We start from the raw sequence: 18,671 nt of genomic DNA, 5'->3' as shown, positions 1-18,671 counted from the left end.
CATGATCACTAAAAAAAAAGAAAGAGTAAGGACCCTTAACTTAGATGCACTGTTGTCTAGATCACATTGCTCCATCTTGTCCACAATAATAGTGTGACACTTTGCCAAATGCTTTGCTAGCTAAAATCTAGATTAGGTACACATGTAGCATTTCCTTAATTTATCAGGTAGTAATTTTGTCAGAAAAGAAAATGAGATTACTGTTGTTTGACCTGTTAGTAATTAAGCCATTTTGGTTCTTTGAGGTCATTGTTTCCTTTTTCAATTATTCCCTCACCATTTCTTTTAATAATAAATTATAGAATTATGCTAGGTGTTGAAGTAAAGCTTGACTCACCTATAGTTTTTCTGTAAAAAAAAAAATGAGGACTGTGTTTGCCATTCATTTCTGTATTACCTCTTGCATACTATGCATTCTTGATTTCTGACATTTTGCTCAGCAATATCATTTCCCCATTCTTTCACTACCTTAGAATATAGTTCATATGGGCAATGTTGACATTTATGTGCTTTTTTATTTCCTTCATTATCTTGGACGTCAACTCGCTATTTACCATTGTCATCCTTTACAATCTAAAGATTCTTTTCTTTGCCAGAGAAAATAGAAGCAAAATAGCACCTGATGTTTCTTCTCTCCATATTAGTATTATCATTGCCCTATCCCCATGTACAGTGCTTTTGTCCTTTGATTCTTTTTTCTCCCAATATAACTTACAAAACACCTTTGTGGGGATTGTCCTCACCTTTCCTTGCCAGTTTCATTTCAATTTAAGATGTAGAACTCCTGATATTCCCTTCGATGACTGTGCTATGTGTTTTATTTGTCCTTACTGTACATGCCCTTGCAGCCATCTTCTCTGTATGTATCCTTAGTCTAAGTTTGTAAATTCTCTGTGTATCCACTTCTCTAAGTTAGAGGTTAGTTGCTGATCTGCATTCATAAAGGTTGGTTCCACATCAGGAGTGTCAGCATTTCTTTTTTAAAAGATAAGAAAAACAGGCTTTTGTTTTGGGGAGGTGTTTTGGTTCTCTGCAGTTTCTTAGAGCCAGCTTGTTGTGCTTTTCTCTTCTCCATTTGTGGGTACAGCCCATTTTCTTTATGCAGTGTCTGATCAAAATGTGTGTACTGATTAATGGATGAGCTCTATGGATTTGGTTCATCCAGCTATGAATTGTAGCCTGGAAAGGAAGCATGCTATTCTCCACTTCAGACTTTTGAATTGTTGTGGATCTAACTTAGGAGCTTCTGCAGCATTTTGGATTTCATGTCATTAACACATTGTCATCCATTAATAGAAATTCTTAGGGATATTACCATCTATATGACATCTTGATTTGATTTTGACTGTATCATAAATCTCTGTCAGTGGCAAATGTTTTTGGCAAGTTTGAACCTTTTATGTTTTGCTTGGTAATAATAATTGGTATTATAGAACAAAGTTTTGTTCTTTCAAGGAATATTGTATGATTTTGAAGTATCAAAGGAGGCACATTGGAGGAATTCCTCTAAGACAGAGTTTTGCTATACCAAATTACATGCTGTTTTTAGTCTCTTAACAGTGTAATCTTGTATTAATAAAAAAAACAGTATGAGTTTATGGTTCACTAATGATACTAATAAAGCTGCAAGAAAAATGACTTTGGAGAATATTGTACCCCATTTTTTATATGGCCTGGAACGTATAGTGTATTTGTCATATTTCAGCTCTTGTTTTTCCTAATCCACATTTTTTCCTTCCAGTTTTGTCTTCAGGAACTGAGAAGACAGTTCCCTGGAAGTCACAGAGTCAAACGACTAACTGGCATGAGATTTGAAGCCATGGAAAGGTAGTAGAATCTTTTCAAACATTTCAGTTCAGAAAATATATTAACATAATTTGTTAAAATTTCCTTAAGGGGATAACTGAATTCCTAATCTGGCTGTGTGGAGACTTTATAAATTTATGTAGTCATTGTAGGGCTACTTACTCCCAGCCATGCAAGAATGGCACAAACCTTTGACCTGCTTCTACCCATTCTCCAGGTTTCCTTGTTAGAAAATAGTTCTCTCCTCCTGTGTGTATGTGTATGTATGTGCATGTATGTGCATGCACAGTCATGGGGTGGGCGTGGGGATAGCAAGCAGCTGTTTGCATTCATGAGGTTGCCCAGTGCAGGCTGCAGCTGGGATTAATCTTTTTTTTTTTTTTTTGGAAAGTCTAACCTGGACAAGAATAGCCTCCTGAAGTTATAACTTGCTTAAACATAGAATCCATTGGGAAGTAACCTCTCTTATTCTCTCTCACCAAAAAAAAAAAAAAAAAAAGAAAAGACTGACAAAAGAATAGCCCTAAACTAGAAACAAAAACAACCCCCAAAAAACATTACAGGTTAGGAACATTGCAGCTGCAACCAGAGCTTCTCGTTTTCCCTTAATTGACAAATGAAGATCAACGTGCCTGGTTCCCACACACATTTGAATAGAATATTGTTGCTTCAGACCTACTCTTCTGGTAAAAATTTAAATTTCATTCAGGGTTTTTCATCTTGTAATGGTCATTCTGGCTTAAACATGAGTGGTTCTGCTATATCCACACCTGATATGACAGATGATAAAGATGGCCTTTCTTAGAGAAATGTAGAGAATTCCAACTATTTACTACTTACTGAAATTTCCTGGAAAAAAAGTAGTTTGTTTATTATTTCTGGGATTTCCTTAAAACTATTCTGTAATTTAGAATACTCTTACTGCCCAGTTAGTCTGGTTTGTAATACTATTAATTTTTCTTTATAGAAAGTGTTGTGTAGACAAAGACTAAATTGGACATCTGTTGCATAAGATTATTATATATAGAAAATGTTAAGAGTGAGTTCTTATTTTTTTCTGAACCCTCACAATACTATGTATACCACTCATTTTGATAGAATTATGTACTACCTTTAAAAACATTTAATTTTTATGTTGTCACTTTAAATAGGTTAACCTTTCTGCAGGCTTGGACCATATCTTGTATTTTGTATCTTTTGCTGCACTTGCACATGATAGGTGTTCAAGAAATATTCATTTAATTAAGCCATATTGACCAAGAACTACAAGAAAATAGCTTAATAATAGCATCTTTCAACATAATAGACATTGGAACGAATTTCATAGAGCTTTTTTGATGTGGTAATTTTAAGTATCTATTGATTGGTAGTAGATATTTATATATATTTGTATTAAGGCTTTATATATTTTATGATGGGGAGTACTAACCTTATGGTCAGTCTTTAAATTAGATGATTAATAAGAATTTTTTCTGCAACTTTTAACAAGACTATATTGGAGGAGCTTAATTTGCCATTTTTGGAATTAATATTGTAGTGATTTTGTCACCAAAATGAACAAATGCATATCATGAGGGTTTTCAGACTTTACCAGTTTAACTTGGTTCAAGATTCATCATTTATCTGTTTTTTTTTAAATAAATAGGTATGAGGATGCTGTACAGCTGTATGATCGAATTTTACAGGAGGATCCAACAAACACAGTAAGTTAGTTGATTATTTGGAAGAAACATGAAGTTTTAAGAAAATGCTAATTCATTGAAAATCAAATATCTAAAAAATTATATAAAGAAAAATAGTATATCTTGGAATATAAATTTAAAAAAATAATCTTATAGCACTTTATTATAATTTCACTTGAGAGCTCTACCACTGTTTTACTTAGATGTTAACAGAAGCGTTGATGTCATTTATATTTTGAAATTATGCTAAGAGCCTGTTTCTTGTGAACTTGATCTACAATCTGAAGCCCAATGATACTGTTCTAGATTTCTAAGTTTACAAAGGTTATGTTATATATACATATACGCACAATATATATAAATAAAATCTATGTCTACCATATTTAGATAGCACACACTGTATTTAGTACATATGTAGATAGTATACAGTATAGTATGTTATGTAGAATATAGTATACTATAGTAGGCATATATATGCATATTATATATTATAGTATACAGTAACTTGGTATGTAGGTTATATACATGTATATATAATCATACTGTAACCATAATATATATAATATAACATATTATGTTATATAATATATACACATAATATATGTACACACCATATGTATATAACATATATACATATATATTCGTGTATATTTTAAATGTATTGTTTATTTTTAGCATTTTTTTCTTTTTCACTTTTGAGTTCCATATTCCCTCTTTCCCATAGCCTCCTCTATCTGAGAAGGCAAGCAGTTTGATAGCATACGTATGAAATCATGCAAAACATATTTCCTTATCAGCTGTATTTTTCTAAAAAGCAGGAACAATAAAGTGAGAAAATTATACTTCAGTTTGAACTTAGAGTTCATTCTCCTTTCATCATGAGTACTTTAGAATTGTCTTGGATCATTGTATTGATTAGAGTGACCAAGTTTTATTGATCATCATTACAACATTGTTGTTACTGTACAAAATGATCTCCCAGTACTTTTCAATTCACTTTGTATCAGTTCATATAATTCTTGCCATGTTTTTCTGAAACTACCCCCTTCATATTATTTCTAGCACAAATTACTTCATCACAATCATATGCCACAACTTGTTCAGCCATTTCCCAATTGATGAACATCCCCTAGATTTGCAGTTCTTTGCCACCACAAAAAGAGGTACTATAAATATTTTTGTACATATAGGTCCTGTTTTTTTATCTCTTTGGGATATGAATCTAATAGTGATATTGTTAGGTCAGAAGGTATGCACAGTTTTATATCCCTTTGGGTACAGTTCCAAATTGCTCTCCAAAATAGCTGGACTAGTTCACTGCCAACTATTCAGTAGTGTACTTATTTTCCCCTCATCCCTCCAGCATTTGTCATTTCTGATAGGTGTGAGATGGTACTTGAGAGTTGTTTTAGTTTTCCATTATCTAATCAATAGTGATTTAGAACTTTTTTTCATCTAATGATAGCTTTGATTTCTTCTTTGAAAACTGCCTGTTTATGTCTTTGACCATTTTATCACTTGGGGAAATGGCTCTTATTTTTACAAATTTGACTTGCTTATATGTTGTTTATATTTGAGAAATGAGACCTTTATCAGAGAAACTTTCTATAAGCATTTTTGATTTTACTTCATTGTTTGTGGTACCTTCTAACAAAATGTAGTTTTCCTGATTATCCTCTTTAACTAGGTCTGCTTTTGCTTTTGCTTTGTCTGAGATGTTGATTGCCACCCCCTTTTTTTTTTTTTTAGTTCAGCTGACATGTATTAGATTATGTTCCAGTCCTTTATTTTAACTCTGTGTTGTGTCTTTCTGTTTCAAGTGTGTCTCCTGTAAACAATATATTGTTAGATTCTGGTTTTTAATCTGTTCTGCTATCTGCTTCTATTTTATGGATAAGCTCATCCCAGTATATTTCCTTCCATCCCATTTTCTTCTGTTTCTTCTTCTCTCTCTCTTTTTATCCTCTCTCTCTTCAATTTTTTAGTTTTCAACATTCATTTCTACAAGATTTCGAGTTCCAAATTCTCTTCTCATCTCTCCCCCGCCCAAGACAGTGTGCTTTCTGATTACCCCATCTCTATTTTTCTGCCTTCTTTTCTGTCATGTTCCCCTCCCCGCTTTTTCCCTTCCCCTTTATTTTCTTGTATGGCAAGGTAGATTTCTATACTTCATTGCCTGTATGTCTTATTTCTCAGTTGCATGAAAAAATAATTTTTGACATTTATTTTTTAAAACTTTGAGTTCCAACTTCTCTCTCTTCTTCCACACCCACCCCAATTGAGAAAGCAAGCAATTCGATATATGTTATACATGTGTAGTCATGCAAAACATTTCCATAACAGTCATGCTGTGAAAGACTATCTTGCCCCCATTTTTTCTATTCTCTCTTTTGACCCTGTCCCTCCTCAAAAGTGTTTACTTCTAATTACCCCCTCCTCCCATTTGTCCTCCCTTTTATCATTACCCCCCTGCCCCCAGCATATCTCCTTCTCCTCTTCTCCCTCTTCTCTCTTACCCTATCCTGTAGGGTAAGTTAGATTTTCAGGCCCAGTTGAGTGTGTATGTTATTCCCTCCTTAAGCCAAATCTGATGAGGGTAAGGTTCAGTCTTTTCCTCTTACCTCCCCCTCTTCCCCTCCACTGTAAAAGCTTTTTCTTGCCTTTTATGTGAGAGATAATTTACCCCATTCTGTTTCTCCTTCTCCCAATATATTCCTGTCTCACCCTTTAATTTTATATTTTTAGCTATCATCCCTTCATATTCAACTCACCCTGTGCCCTCTGTCTATATAATCCCTCAGGCTACCCTAATACTGAGAAAACTCAAGGATTACAAGTGTTATTTTTCCTTGTAGGAATGTAAACAGTTCAACTTTAGTAAGTCCCTTATGATTTCTCTTTCCTATTAACCTTTTCATGCTTCTCTTGATTCTTGTATTTGAAAATCAAATTTTCTTTTCAGCTCTGAATAGAATTCATCAAGAATGCTTGAAAATCCTCTATTTCATTGGATTATCATTTTTCCTGCTGAAGTATTTTACTCAGTTTTGCTGAGTACATGTTTCTTGGTTTTAAACCTAGCTTCTTTGACCTCAGGAATATCATATCCCATGTCCTCCAATCCCTTAATGTAGAAGCTTCTAGCTCTTGTGTGATTCTGATTGTGTTTCCACAATACTTGAATTGTTTCTGCCTGCTTGCAATATTTTCTCTTTGACCTGGGAACTCTGGAATTTGGCTGCAATATTCTTAGGAGTTTTCCTTTTGGGATCTCTTTCAGGAGGAGATCAGTGGATTCTTTCAACGTCCACTTTACCCTCTGGTTCTAGAATATCAGGCGAGTTTTCTTTGATAATTTCTTGAAAGATGATGCCTAGGCTCTTGTTTTGATCATGGCTTTCAGGTAGTCCCATGATTTTTAAATTGTCTCTCCTGGATCTCTTTTCCAGGTCATTGTTTTTCCAATGAGATGTTTCACATTGTCTTCTGTTTTTTCATTTTTTTGGGTTTGTTCTATAATTTCTTAATTTTTCATAAAATCTTTAACTTTCTTCTGCTCCATTCTAATTTAGAAGGAATTATTTTCTTCATTGAGCTTTTGCTCTCGTTTTCCATTTGGCCAATTCTGTTTTTTAAGGAATTCTCCTTGTTGCCTTTTTGGAGCTCTTTTGCCATTTGGGTGAGTATTTTTTAAGGTGTTATTTTCTTCAGTATTTTATTTGGTTCCCCTTTAGCAAACAGCTGACTTGTTTTTCATCATTTTCTTGCATTGCTCTCATTTCTCTTCCCAATTTTTCCTCTTCTCTTACTTTCAGAGTCCTTTTTGAACTCTTCCATGGCCTGAGACCAATTCCTATTTTTCTTAGAGGCTTTGGATGTAGGAGTTTTGACTTTGCTGTCTTCATCTGATTGTATGTTTTGATGTTTCAAAGTAAGATTCTATAGTCGTCTTTTTTTTTTCAGGTTTTTGCTTATTTCCCCATCCAGTTACTCTTTGTCAAGGTAGTTCTCTGTTTCCAGTGGGGGCAGGGGTAAACTGTCAGCCTCTTGATCCCCCCACAATCTGTGGGCCTAGAGCTCCAGAAACAGCTGCTGGCTCTGGTGCTGGCTCCTCCCTGCCCCCTCTATCTCCCTGGGGCTGGGGCCAGACTGCACTACTCTCTCATGCACATCTGACAAGGTTTTTCCACTGACCTTTCAAGTTGTCCTCGGTGTTTTGGGGTTGAGAAGTCTGGAAACTGCCACAGTTGCGAGTGATTCAGTCTCCTGGAGGCCTGCTCAGGCCCCATCTATACCAGTGTGGCCCAAGTTGCACTGTACTCCACTCCCAGCCTGGTGCAATAGATGCTTCTGGTCGACTTTCCAGTCTGTCTTGGACTGGAGATATGTTTCACTCCATCATTCTGTGAGTTCTGCAGCTCCAGAATTTGTGTAGAATTACTTTTTTACAAGTATTTTTCCTGGGGTTTGGGGCAGAGCTCAATCAAGTCCATGCTTTAGTCCTCCATCTTGGCTCTGCCCCCCAAAAGTCTGTTTTGCTTTTGACCATTGCCTCCTTAAATTTGCGCTTACTTTTATTATCTCTTCCCAGTATTTCTTAACTCTTTACCTTCCTGTTACCCTGTTGGGTAAGTTGCATTTCTGTATTCAACTGAGTGTGTATATGTATTCTTCCTTTGCCACACCACCAGTTTTCCCCTCCATTATAAAAACTCTTCCTTGCATGTATCTTTTATGAGAAAATTTTTTCCTGTTTTTCCTCTTTTCCCTTTTTTCTCAGTGTATCTCTCTTTTTCCTCCATTCTTTTTTTTTTTTGGAGATCCTTTCAATACTATTGACTCATGCCTATGCCCTTTACCTATGTAGATACCTTCTAACTGCCCTAATAATGATAAACTTCTTAGGAGTTACATGCATCATTTCACTATATTGGAATATAAACAGTTTAATTTTATTGAGTCTCTTTTTTGTGCTGCTATTTTCAGAGCTAGATCTGGGGTGTGTGCAGATTTTTGGTGCTTCTAAGGTGCTATGATCTTAGAAGAAGTATGATCACTGTTCTTCTCTCTGGATTTTTTACCCTGGAAGGGCCTCTGGTCCCCTGTAGCTGCAAGCCCTCGTGCTTTCTTTGCCTTGCAACTGTGACCAGGGCCTGTGCTCCCTTGTGACCAAACACACATTCCAGCCTTCTTTGCCACCCTGGGATTGTGACCCAGAACTGCATATGGGTAATAGAGTTGCCTATTAGGACAGCTGTACCTAGTGCCCTGTAAAAGGTCCCCTATGATCTCTTTCTGACCAGTTATCTGACCCCTTTACTATCTCTGGGCAGAGAGCACTTGAAGTTGCTGCTGCAACTGCTGTTTCCACTGCCACATGTGTGGGCTGTAGACAGTCCTCAGCCGTGGTGTCACAAATGTCTGCCAACTGCCTGTTTACTTAGATCAGGAAAACGTCTCCTCTTTTTGTTGGCTCTGCTGGTCTAAAATTTGGTTTGATGGGTTATTATAAATTTGTTTAGAGCATAATGTTAAGAGTTGAACTGAGTTGAGCCTCTTTTTAAAAAATTATCTTGTACTATAAAATTTGGTATTAATAATCTGATCCCCACATTATGTACTATTGATGTGTAGCTTGTCATAGTTAACTATCTCTATGAATCACAGCATCTAAGAAATGGGTTTGTTTGATTCTTGAAGTTAAAAACTTAGAGAAGAAAAAATTATTTAGGGTTTCCTTTCTAGTATTATTTAATTTTGCCACATTTTGAACTGGATATTTTACTTAATGGATCTTAAATAAAATATGTGTGCTATAACAAAGTTTTTTAGCTTCTAGAAATGGAGGTAAGGATGACTTTTTTTAAAATAAAATTTTTATTGATATCCTTTGTTTTTAAATTACTATTTCCCAATACATCTTTTTTCCTTTACTTTCCCCATATGTCATCCTTTATAACAAAGAATAAAAATGGAGGAAAAAACAAGATAGCATTGCAAAACTAACCAACATGATGAAGTCGTTTGGTGCTATACAGAGCATTCCACAGCCATAGTTTCCCACTTCTGAAAAAGAAAGGGGGAGGTACTTTTTCATATCTCTACTTTCGCTAATCATGGCATTTTGATATTCAGTTTTTATCGTTATCATTCTTTACATTTACATTTTTTGTAATCCTGTATATTATTTTTTGGCTCTTCACTTAGCATCTATTCATATAAATCTTTCCATGCTTCTCTGTTTTCTTTATGTTCATTATTTCTTAGAGAATAGTAATATCTCATTACATTCATATACTGCAGTTTGTTTAGTCATTCCCCAGTATGTGGACACTATCTACTTATTTTCCAGTTTTTTTTTTTTTTTTTGCCACTATGATAAATGTTGCTACAAACATTTCGGTGTACATAGGTCCTTTTTTTTTGCCATTTACCTTCTTCAACTATGTGCCTCACAGAGGAATCTTTGGGTCAAAAAATATAGACATTTCTTAGCATGTTTCCAAATTGCTTTCTAGGATTGTTGAACCATTTTACAGCTGATGGAGAAGCATTTAATGTGGAACAAATTTTGGTTCAAGATAACTTCACAATAGCTTGTCCTATCCTCACTTTTTACTAAGTAAAAGTTTTTATTTAACTTTTGAGAAGTTGTCAAGTATTTGTTTAGCCATCTACCTTAATTATTTCCATGTATACATGTTGCTTCCCTAAGAAAATAAACATTTCAAAGGTTTAAACAGAAATAGTTACTAAGTTTATTTTGGCATTTACCTCAGTTTATGTTGTAGCATTTTGTGTGGTGACACATGGACTTGCTCAGATATGTTAAACATTTTTCTGTTTGCCAAGTGCTGCATGTAAAATATAGACACTGGTTCTGTCAAGTCTTATAAAAATCACATTCTGTGTCAGTGCATATTTTCAGAAATGAAAATGCTTGATAGTTATATAAAGCTAACTGTTGCTTAATATGAAATAAATAAATGCAATTATTAAATTCTAGGTCATTGACTTTCATGTTTGAAATGTTTTGGTCGATGGCTAGCATCTAAAGCCTTAAATATTGTCAATGCATTTTATTTCTGTCAACCCCTAGGTTGGATTTCTTTTTATATTTCATTTTCATATACTAAAATTGGATGCATTATATATTATTAACATTGATCTCTTCCTTAAATAATCTGTTATGGAGAATTTCTGGTATGCAGTTGGCATTTTTCTCTTTGCAGAGATCTGTGCTCTCAGTATTGTCCTACCCCAAAGCAACTTTATTTAGCAATGTTTCTTCTATTTTGTGAGGTGCCAAAAAGGATGGAACCAAAATATAGCTATTACATTTTGAAATGTCTTCATTTCAATTACTGTTTTATCATAGTAAAATTGGGAGCCTCTTTGAAAAAAATTATCTTGTACTAGAAAATTTGATATTAATAAGTTTTGGTATATTTTCACTTTTAAATAATATTGGGCTAAATTTTTAAAACTAGCTACTCATCTTTTTTAGACTTGAACATAACTAAGATTTATCCACTGAAATTAGGTATCTAAATTTTTTAATCTAAAAGCTCCAGAGTTTAAGGAATTGGTTAGTAGTTAGAATGCTTTTAAGTATTAGAATCAAGCATTTATGCCTGAGATTGTTAGTTTCTCTTATTATTTTTGGATAAGTCATCTTTCCTTTAAATTTTGTTTAATCTTATTCTTTTACTTTAGCTGCTTGCTAAATTAAAACTTTTGAGTACAAAACACTTTTAAATTCTAAGCATTTTAAAATAATAGTGCTATCTTTTCATCATTTCTATATTATGCCTTCAAGTTTCATGACTTTTAGTAATACTGGTAACAGCTGAAAGAAAAATGAAGCCTGCTTAAGTATTCACTTATCTTTTACTGAAGTAAATGCTATCTATCATTCCCTTAACCTTCTTCTCCCTTGGCTCCTCTACTGCCTAAAAGTGAGATAAAGTATTTCCTAATGTTAAAACACAAACATACACACACATATGTGTACACACATACCTTTTTAAACTGTAACTATCATCTTGTTTTCTTATTACTGCACCACTCCACTGTTTTCAATATACCTTCTGCCTCTACTGCTGAACTCTATTACTAAAACAGTCTTCAAAGTCAGGAGTGATCCAGGCAATTTAGTTTTTGCAAGTCAGTGGAAATTTAATTTGTGCCTGCTATGTATGCAAGGCACTTCCTTGGGTGCTGAGATAAAGATTTAAAATGGTATGGTCTTTGCCTCCAAGGAGCTTGTAGTCTACTTGAATAAACAGGAAGGAGATCAGAATATGAAGGGAACAAAGATGAAATATAAAATGATCAAAGAAAATAAGAGAGCACTATTATATTTTTATCATTCACATATACTTTTGTCTCTTATTTAACTGAGTTTCTTGTATGTATGAATCTTTTCTTTGTTCCTGTCACAGTGCTCAGCACAGTGCCTTGAGCATGGTTTAGGTAATTAATATTGAAATAATGAGATTATTTATTAGCTCTCCCTGCCATCCCATAGTTTATAGTCCAGATGATGAGGAAAAAAAAATAGAAAAAAGCTAAATAATTATTTGGTACAAGTCTTTATTGTCCCTAAAGCAAATTTAGAACATAGTCTCAAGACATATTTATTTCCAGTATAGTAACTTATTCTTATGCAGTTGTGCTATGTATTTTCCCTTGCTTAAATGTTAAGACTGTAAAGCTGCCACAAAAATGACTGTGCCAAAAAAATGAGTGTGGTTCTGAACATTTGCTGTAGGAATTTACTACCTGTTGAGGAAGTACCCTTTCTGTCATGTAAGTGCACTCATCTTTCTGTCTTTCTTCATTATGCCTTGGCACAGAGCAGGTGAGGAGTTTGGGCAGTATAATGCTAAGGGCCCAGATATTTAGAATTTGGTAGAAGAAAGATGATGTCCTTGTTCTGTTTTTATTTTTCAACAAATAGTTTATTCGTAATTGTATTTCACATCCCAAATAACATTCTTTATTTAAAATTTAGGTGCATTTTGGAAAAGTAAGATTTTAGTCAAGGATAGTTACTTTAAGAAATTTTTTTATACCCTAGTGAATATCTTGTTTATATTTGAAGTTTCATCATTTGTAATTTGACTTTTAATTCCTAGATTATTAAATTCATTTACACAAGGTTTTAAGTGTTGGATTTGTTTTTTTGCTAACTGGCAATTTACATTTTCTAGTCAAGAAGTTTAGAATAAATTCAGATTCTTTTGAAACGTTTTTCTAATCAAATGCAGAAATTGTTCAAATCATTTCACTTTTGGTCTGCTTAATACTAATTAAAAAGGATCATGACAGAGGATCTGTTCTTTTGCCAGTGGTGGGAATTATTAGACTACTTGAAAAATACTTTATTTAATAATGTGACATGCAAATGCACATTTGCCCATATGATACTGATTAAGGAATAGGTGTTTTTTTTCTCTGAGACTATTTTCCCATTTACAAGACTGGCTTTGCATAATTGATCAGTAACCATTTGAGAGTTTGTTTTGAATGTTTAGGATCTTAGGTGTGTGAAATGCCATGCATTGGGACTATATAAAAATTTGACCAAGCCATACATTAATCATGTAGTAAGATGAGGATTTTCAAAACGTGTTTTCCAAATATGATCAATAAATCCTTTAAGATATCTTCCAGTTTTATAGAATAGTTTTTTTAAAAAGTAGAATGGGAGCTCATTAAATTCAGAAAAGCCAATAAAAATAAATTGGCATTTGTAAAGTTAATATTTCTATATTTTGGAAGTTTTCCATCAGTATTATGAATTCATAAAGCACATTTTAATCAAATCAAAGGATTTTGAATGATTTTATTTTGGATTAAACTGTATTTCACATTCTTCTCTTCCATGGTCTTTGAGACAGAGACACACACACAGACACACACAGACACACACAGACACACACACACACACACACAGACACACACACACACACACACACACACACACACACACTCCTCTACCTGTAAGTTGGGACTAATGAAATCTGACCCTTTTTTTTTGAATTTTTTTTTTCTGAATGTATGATATCATTAATCTAGGAAAGTACTGACACAAACCTGTGCTATTGGCACATATTTTTAAAAGTATAATCTTAGTTGCCTTGGGTACTGAGTCCTTATGTAACTTATTCAGAGTCACACAGCAAATATGTGTCAGAGGCTAAACTTTAACCCAGGTTTTCATGATTCTGAGACAAGCTTTCTACTACCTACTATTTATGACTGTCTTTTGGAAAGGTTATTAAGTGTTAATTTCTTCAATAACTAAGACTTATTAGAATGAAGTAAATTAAAACTGATTTTTTTTAAATTGAGTACATAGTGAATACATGGTTACTCAGTGAACAGCCCATCAAGGAAGCTGGCATTTTAGTGTTCAGCATTTGGTTTAAATCCAAATCTTTTCATAAACCAGTGATCCTTTCATACCCTGTAGTTATCAATCAACAACCATTTATTATGCACGTTCTGTGTACCAGGTAATATGTTAAGTGATTCAGATAGACAAAAATGAAGAAGTCCCTGTCTGCAAAGAGCTTATATTCTACCTAGAGATCCATTCATTTTTCTCTAATAATTTGTAATTTGATTTTTTTATTATATGGCTGTTAATACCTTGGTTTTGAGGAGTCCTTTAGGAGTGACTCTTATTCTTACCTTATGCTAAGCACAAACCTCAAGAAGATCACTGGTAAAAAGAAAGTCCAGTATTCATACCAAATTATTTGTAGCAATTCTTTCATGGTCGCACTTTTGTGCCTGTCATTTGAGTAGTGGCTCAGCAAATTGTAGTACGTAAACGTGATGCGTGCTGAGAAGCATGGAAAGATATACGTAATCAGATGTAAATGAAAGTAAGAAGAACTGAGAAAACAATATACATAAATGATAACAGCAGTCTAAATAGATAGAACCGGTACCGCAAATACAATTGATAATGAAGGTTTCAAAATTACAAAGAACAAACATGGCCCTGAAGGAGAGATATGAGTATAAACTTCTCGTTCCTTTGTAGAGGTGAGATGGGAATGATCCATGAGTGAAACATTTTTATAGTGTCTTTTTTTTTCCATTTCTAGATTGGTTTGCTGATTTTTCCCCTTCTTCATTCCTAAAAAAAAAACAAACCAAAAACTTTGTTGTAGGGGATTGTTCTCTGGGAGAGGGAGTTAGAGGGAAGAGTACAAAGGAAAATTTAGGCAATGATCATCCAGGATTGATAACAGAAAGAAAAATGAGGACTGGATTTAAATCTTAGGAGTAATCTGTATAGAGATAATTCAACTTAATGGAGACTATAAGATCAGGACAAAATGTAAAAAGAGATCGAAGACCAGAAAACATCCCACAATGATTGGAGCACTGCATGGATATAATCTTCTGGCAGAGGAGACTGAGGAAGTCACATTAGTTAAGAGAAAAGACTGTTGCAGAATCTGAAAGAAGGGTGGCCAACAGAGCCAAAAGCTACGGAGAAGTTGGGAAAGATGAAGAATTTTAAAAGGTCATTGGATTTAGCAATTAACAATTCACTAATTAGATGACTGATTACAAGATCTGAACAGTTTTGATGCCATTTTCTTAGTCTTCATTCTCTTTGACTTGAGTAAAGTAGAAGTGCAGCATTTGATGTTATTACTCACCATCTCCTCCTGTTACATTGCTGTCTCCTGGTTCTCTGATTTGTCCGACCTTTCCTCAGTTCCTGTTGTTCCAACCTCTTCACTTCAGCCACAGTGGTTTTTCTAAAGCTCAGGTCTGCTTATGTCATCCCCCATTCACTAAACTCAAGTGGCTCCTTGTCCTGAGGATCAAATATGACCTCCTCTGCTGACATTAAAGTATTTCACAATTTGGTTCCTTCCCATTTCAGTCTTACATTTCTCCTTGCATTTTGAGGTCTCACGAAAATAGCTCACTTGCTGATCTCCACATACAGTTTGCTTTTCTACTGTCTGTCCCTCATTCTAATAATTGATTACTTCCTTTCCTCCACCTGTTGAAATTTCTGATTTCCTTCATGACTCAGTTCAAATACCACTTTCTTCAACAGGACTTTGGTTCTTTGGTTCCCTCAAATGTTTGCTGGTGCACCCCTTCTAAAAACTGCCTTGCATTAATTTTTTACATATTATGTATATGTTTTTATGTGTGCAAGTTATTTCCCCACAATTAACATCAAAAAAACACAGGTTCTCTATCAGCCAGCAACATTGCCATCCATACATGGAGCCATTGGTTATAGCAAATGAAGAAATTTTGAATGTTGAGTAAAAGTTTACTTAATTCGGCAGTATGCTTTCCAGGGATATACTCATAGGTGATGAGGTTGTCATACGTATTGCCAGAGCTAGGTCAGTGTTTGGAAGGCTCTGAAGGAAAGTGTGGCATAGAAGAGGCAATAGACTACCTACCAAGCTAAAGGTCTACATAGCTGTTATGCTGATCTCCTTATTGTATGCCTGTGAAACTTGAACAATCTTCCATGCCAATCTTCCTGCCATGACAGGAAACTGAATTGTTTCCTTTTAAATTATCTTGGGAAAATTCTGAAGATCACCTGGGAAGATAAGGTACCAGTTAATGAAGTCCTTTCTTGAGCTAAACTGCCAAGCATTCAAACTCCACTGCGGAGAGAGCAGCTTCCACGGGTTGGCCAGGTTATTCGAGTGCCAAATGTACATTTTCCTAAAAGACTATTTTATGGAGACCTCACACGCAGCAAACACTCACATGGACATCAGAAGAAGCAATACAAAAATACAAGGTCTCAGTGTCTTATAAGAACTTTGGAATTGCTTGAGTGGTGTAGGAGACAGTGGCAAAGGATCTCCCAGTATGGCATGTGCACATCAAAGGAAGGTACTATGCTCTTTGAGCAAAGCAGAATTGCAATAGCTTAAAAGAAACATAAAATGTGCAACTTCAGAGACATCTCCTATCTCAAATGTTTGTATGGACTATTTTTGTCCAGTCTGTGTTAGAGCCTTTCCAGCTCTTATTGGTCTGATCAGCCACAGTCGGACACACTGTATCTTGATCCCAACATACTGGTGTAATTTTTGGTTCTTTTTGAGAATGAAAGACAACAACCCACTGTTAAGGTTGAGTTCAGAAATTCAGATCATCTTTGAAGGCATCATTTTCTTAACTAGTTATGCTTCTCACATTTACCTTTCTTTTCTCAAAACCTTATGTTCACTTGGCAATAGTGATTTTAAAAAACAACAGAATCCTAACATTGCTGAAGATTCTAAAGTATTTTGTTTTTCACTGGGACTTTGTGATCCGTAACAGTGCTTGGTTATGGAAGTATAATAGTACTTCTACTCTATCCTCTCCCTTACGAATCACCAGAAATAGGTGGTGATTTTTAGGTTAGGGTTTCTATCACTTCTCACTTGTGTTTTCTGTGAAGACTGCCATATTGTTCATCAGAAGTTGACATTTGACTGCCTCACTAAAGATTTGTCATTTTCTCTTAGTTTTTCCTGACCGATATTGTATTGTCTCATCCTTGAATCAATGAGGATATAGTGGTTCTCATTACTATTCTTTGAAATTGGTCAATAAACATTTACTAACTACCTAATATGTATTAGATTCTAGGAAAAGAGAAAGGTAAAAGACAGTCCTTGCTCTCAAGGAGTTATCAGACTTCCGGGGGAAACAACATGCAAACATTTAGGTACAAAAAAAAGAAAGATGTATACAGGATAAATTAGAACCAAAAGGGAAGACTCTAGAATTAAGGGGGATCAGGAAAACTTTAGTGGAGAAAGTGGAATTTTAGCTGGAATTTGAGAGGAACCAGAAAACAAAGACGAGGAAGAAGAACATTCTAGATATGGAGGACAACCAGTGAAAATTTTAAGAAATTGGGAGATTGAATGTCTTGTGAATGGAATAGCAAGGAAACCAATACCACTAATTAGGGTTGTGGAGGAGAAGGTGATGATAAGGTGTAAGAATCCTGGAAAGGTAAAGGGAAGGAGGTTTTGAAGGGTGTTAATAGCCAAGAAGAAAATTTTAAATTTGATCTTAGAGGAGTTATTGAGAAGAGGGGATAGCAACATGGTTGGACCTGCACTTTAGGGAGAACATTTTAGCAGCTGAGTGGAGGATGCGTTGGAATAGAGAGACCAGTTGGCGAGGAGACCAACCAGCAGAATATTGCCACAGTCCAGGGGATGGAGGGCCTGCTACCACGGTGGTGGCAATGTTAGAGCAGAGAAGGAGGCATATAGGAAAGATGTTATGAAGGTAAAATTTCTTGTGTAAGGCCCCTTTTCCCTTCTGATACTGCCATTACCGTGTGTGTGTGTGTGTGTGCGCGTGTGTGTGTGCGTGCATGCATATGTGTATTTGTCCTTCACTGCCGCAGAAGACCATGCCCTCAGAGAAATAATAACATGACTTGCACTTGACTTTGTTTTGAGTGAGAGAGGGCTGTGCAGGTCACCAGCCTCATTTCTCCTCCGGAGCCACCTGAATCCAATGACCAGATATTCATCAGGATGACTTCGGATGACCCAGGATGAGGCAGTTTTGGGGTTAAGTGACTTGCCCAAGGTCATGCAGCTAGTTAGTGTCAAGTGTCTGAGGTGAGATTTGAACTCAGGTCCTCCTGACTTCCACACTGGTGCTCTATCCACTGCACCACCTAGCTGCCCTTGCCACCACCCTGGATCTTTTAAGTATCCCCATTCTACCTTCTATTGGGAGAGCCCATTATAAAGTTCCAAGGATTTCCTTGACACTTTCTCTGTCTACTTTTGTCTCATATTCTTATATAGTCTAACCTTCTGGACATAGTTAAGATTGTTATCTGCTTCTGTAAATTCCTTGTCATCTTGATTGAAATTGGTAGAAACCACAAACACAGTGCTTGCAGTGTTAACTAGAAATTCACTTCATGTTACATATTTGGTGAAGTTGAGATCTTGATTTCTATTGTGTAGCTAACATATTACTAGATACTTTAGCAAATTGCCATTTACTTAGCCAAAGACAGATCTATAAGCAAATCTTAGGTAGGTTTCCAACTCCTCATTTCCTCTCTCATTCTTGATCCTTCAGGTCTTTCTTAGGTATATTTATCTAAACTTTCCAATTTGAAGATCTTTTTCCCTGATAAAG

The 18,671-nt window shown here is 35.1% G+C and overlaps 1 protein-coding gene across 1 annotated transcript in view; it reads left to right on the top strand.

Moving 5' to 3' along the window:
* The window catches only part of EMC2 (ER membrane protein complex subunit 2), a 74,149-nt gene that overhangs the window by 23,167 nt on the left and 32,311 nt on the right, over positions 1-18,671 (top strand). The window contains exons 4-5 of the mRNA XM_072603279.1: positions 1,742-1,827; positions 3,452-3,509. Coding sequence (XP_072459380.1) covers positions 1,742-1,827; positions 3,452-3,509 — 144 coding nt within the window. The remainder of the gene's footprint in view (positions 1-1,741; positions 1,828-3,451; positions 3,510-18,671) is intronic.

This window comes from Notamacropus eugenii, chromosome 4 (genome assembly GCF_028372415.1).
Source record: "Notamacropus eugenii isolate mMacEug1 chromosome 4, mMacEug1.pri_v2, whole genome shotgun sequence".
Classification (NCBI taxonomy): domain Eukaryota; kingdom Metazoa; phylum Chordata; class Mammalia; order Diprotodontia; family Macropodidae; genus Notamacropus; species Notamacropus eugenii.
The sequence above is the reverse complement of the archived record's forward strand: the minus strand, read 5'-3'. Positions and strand labels throughout refer to the sequence as shown.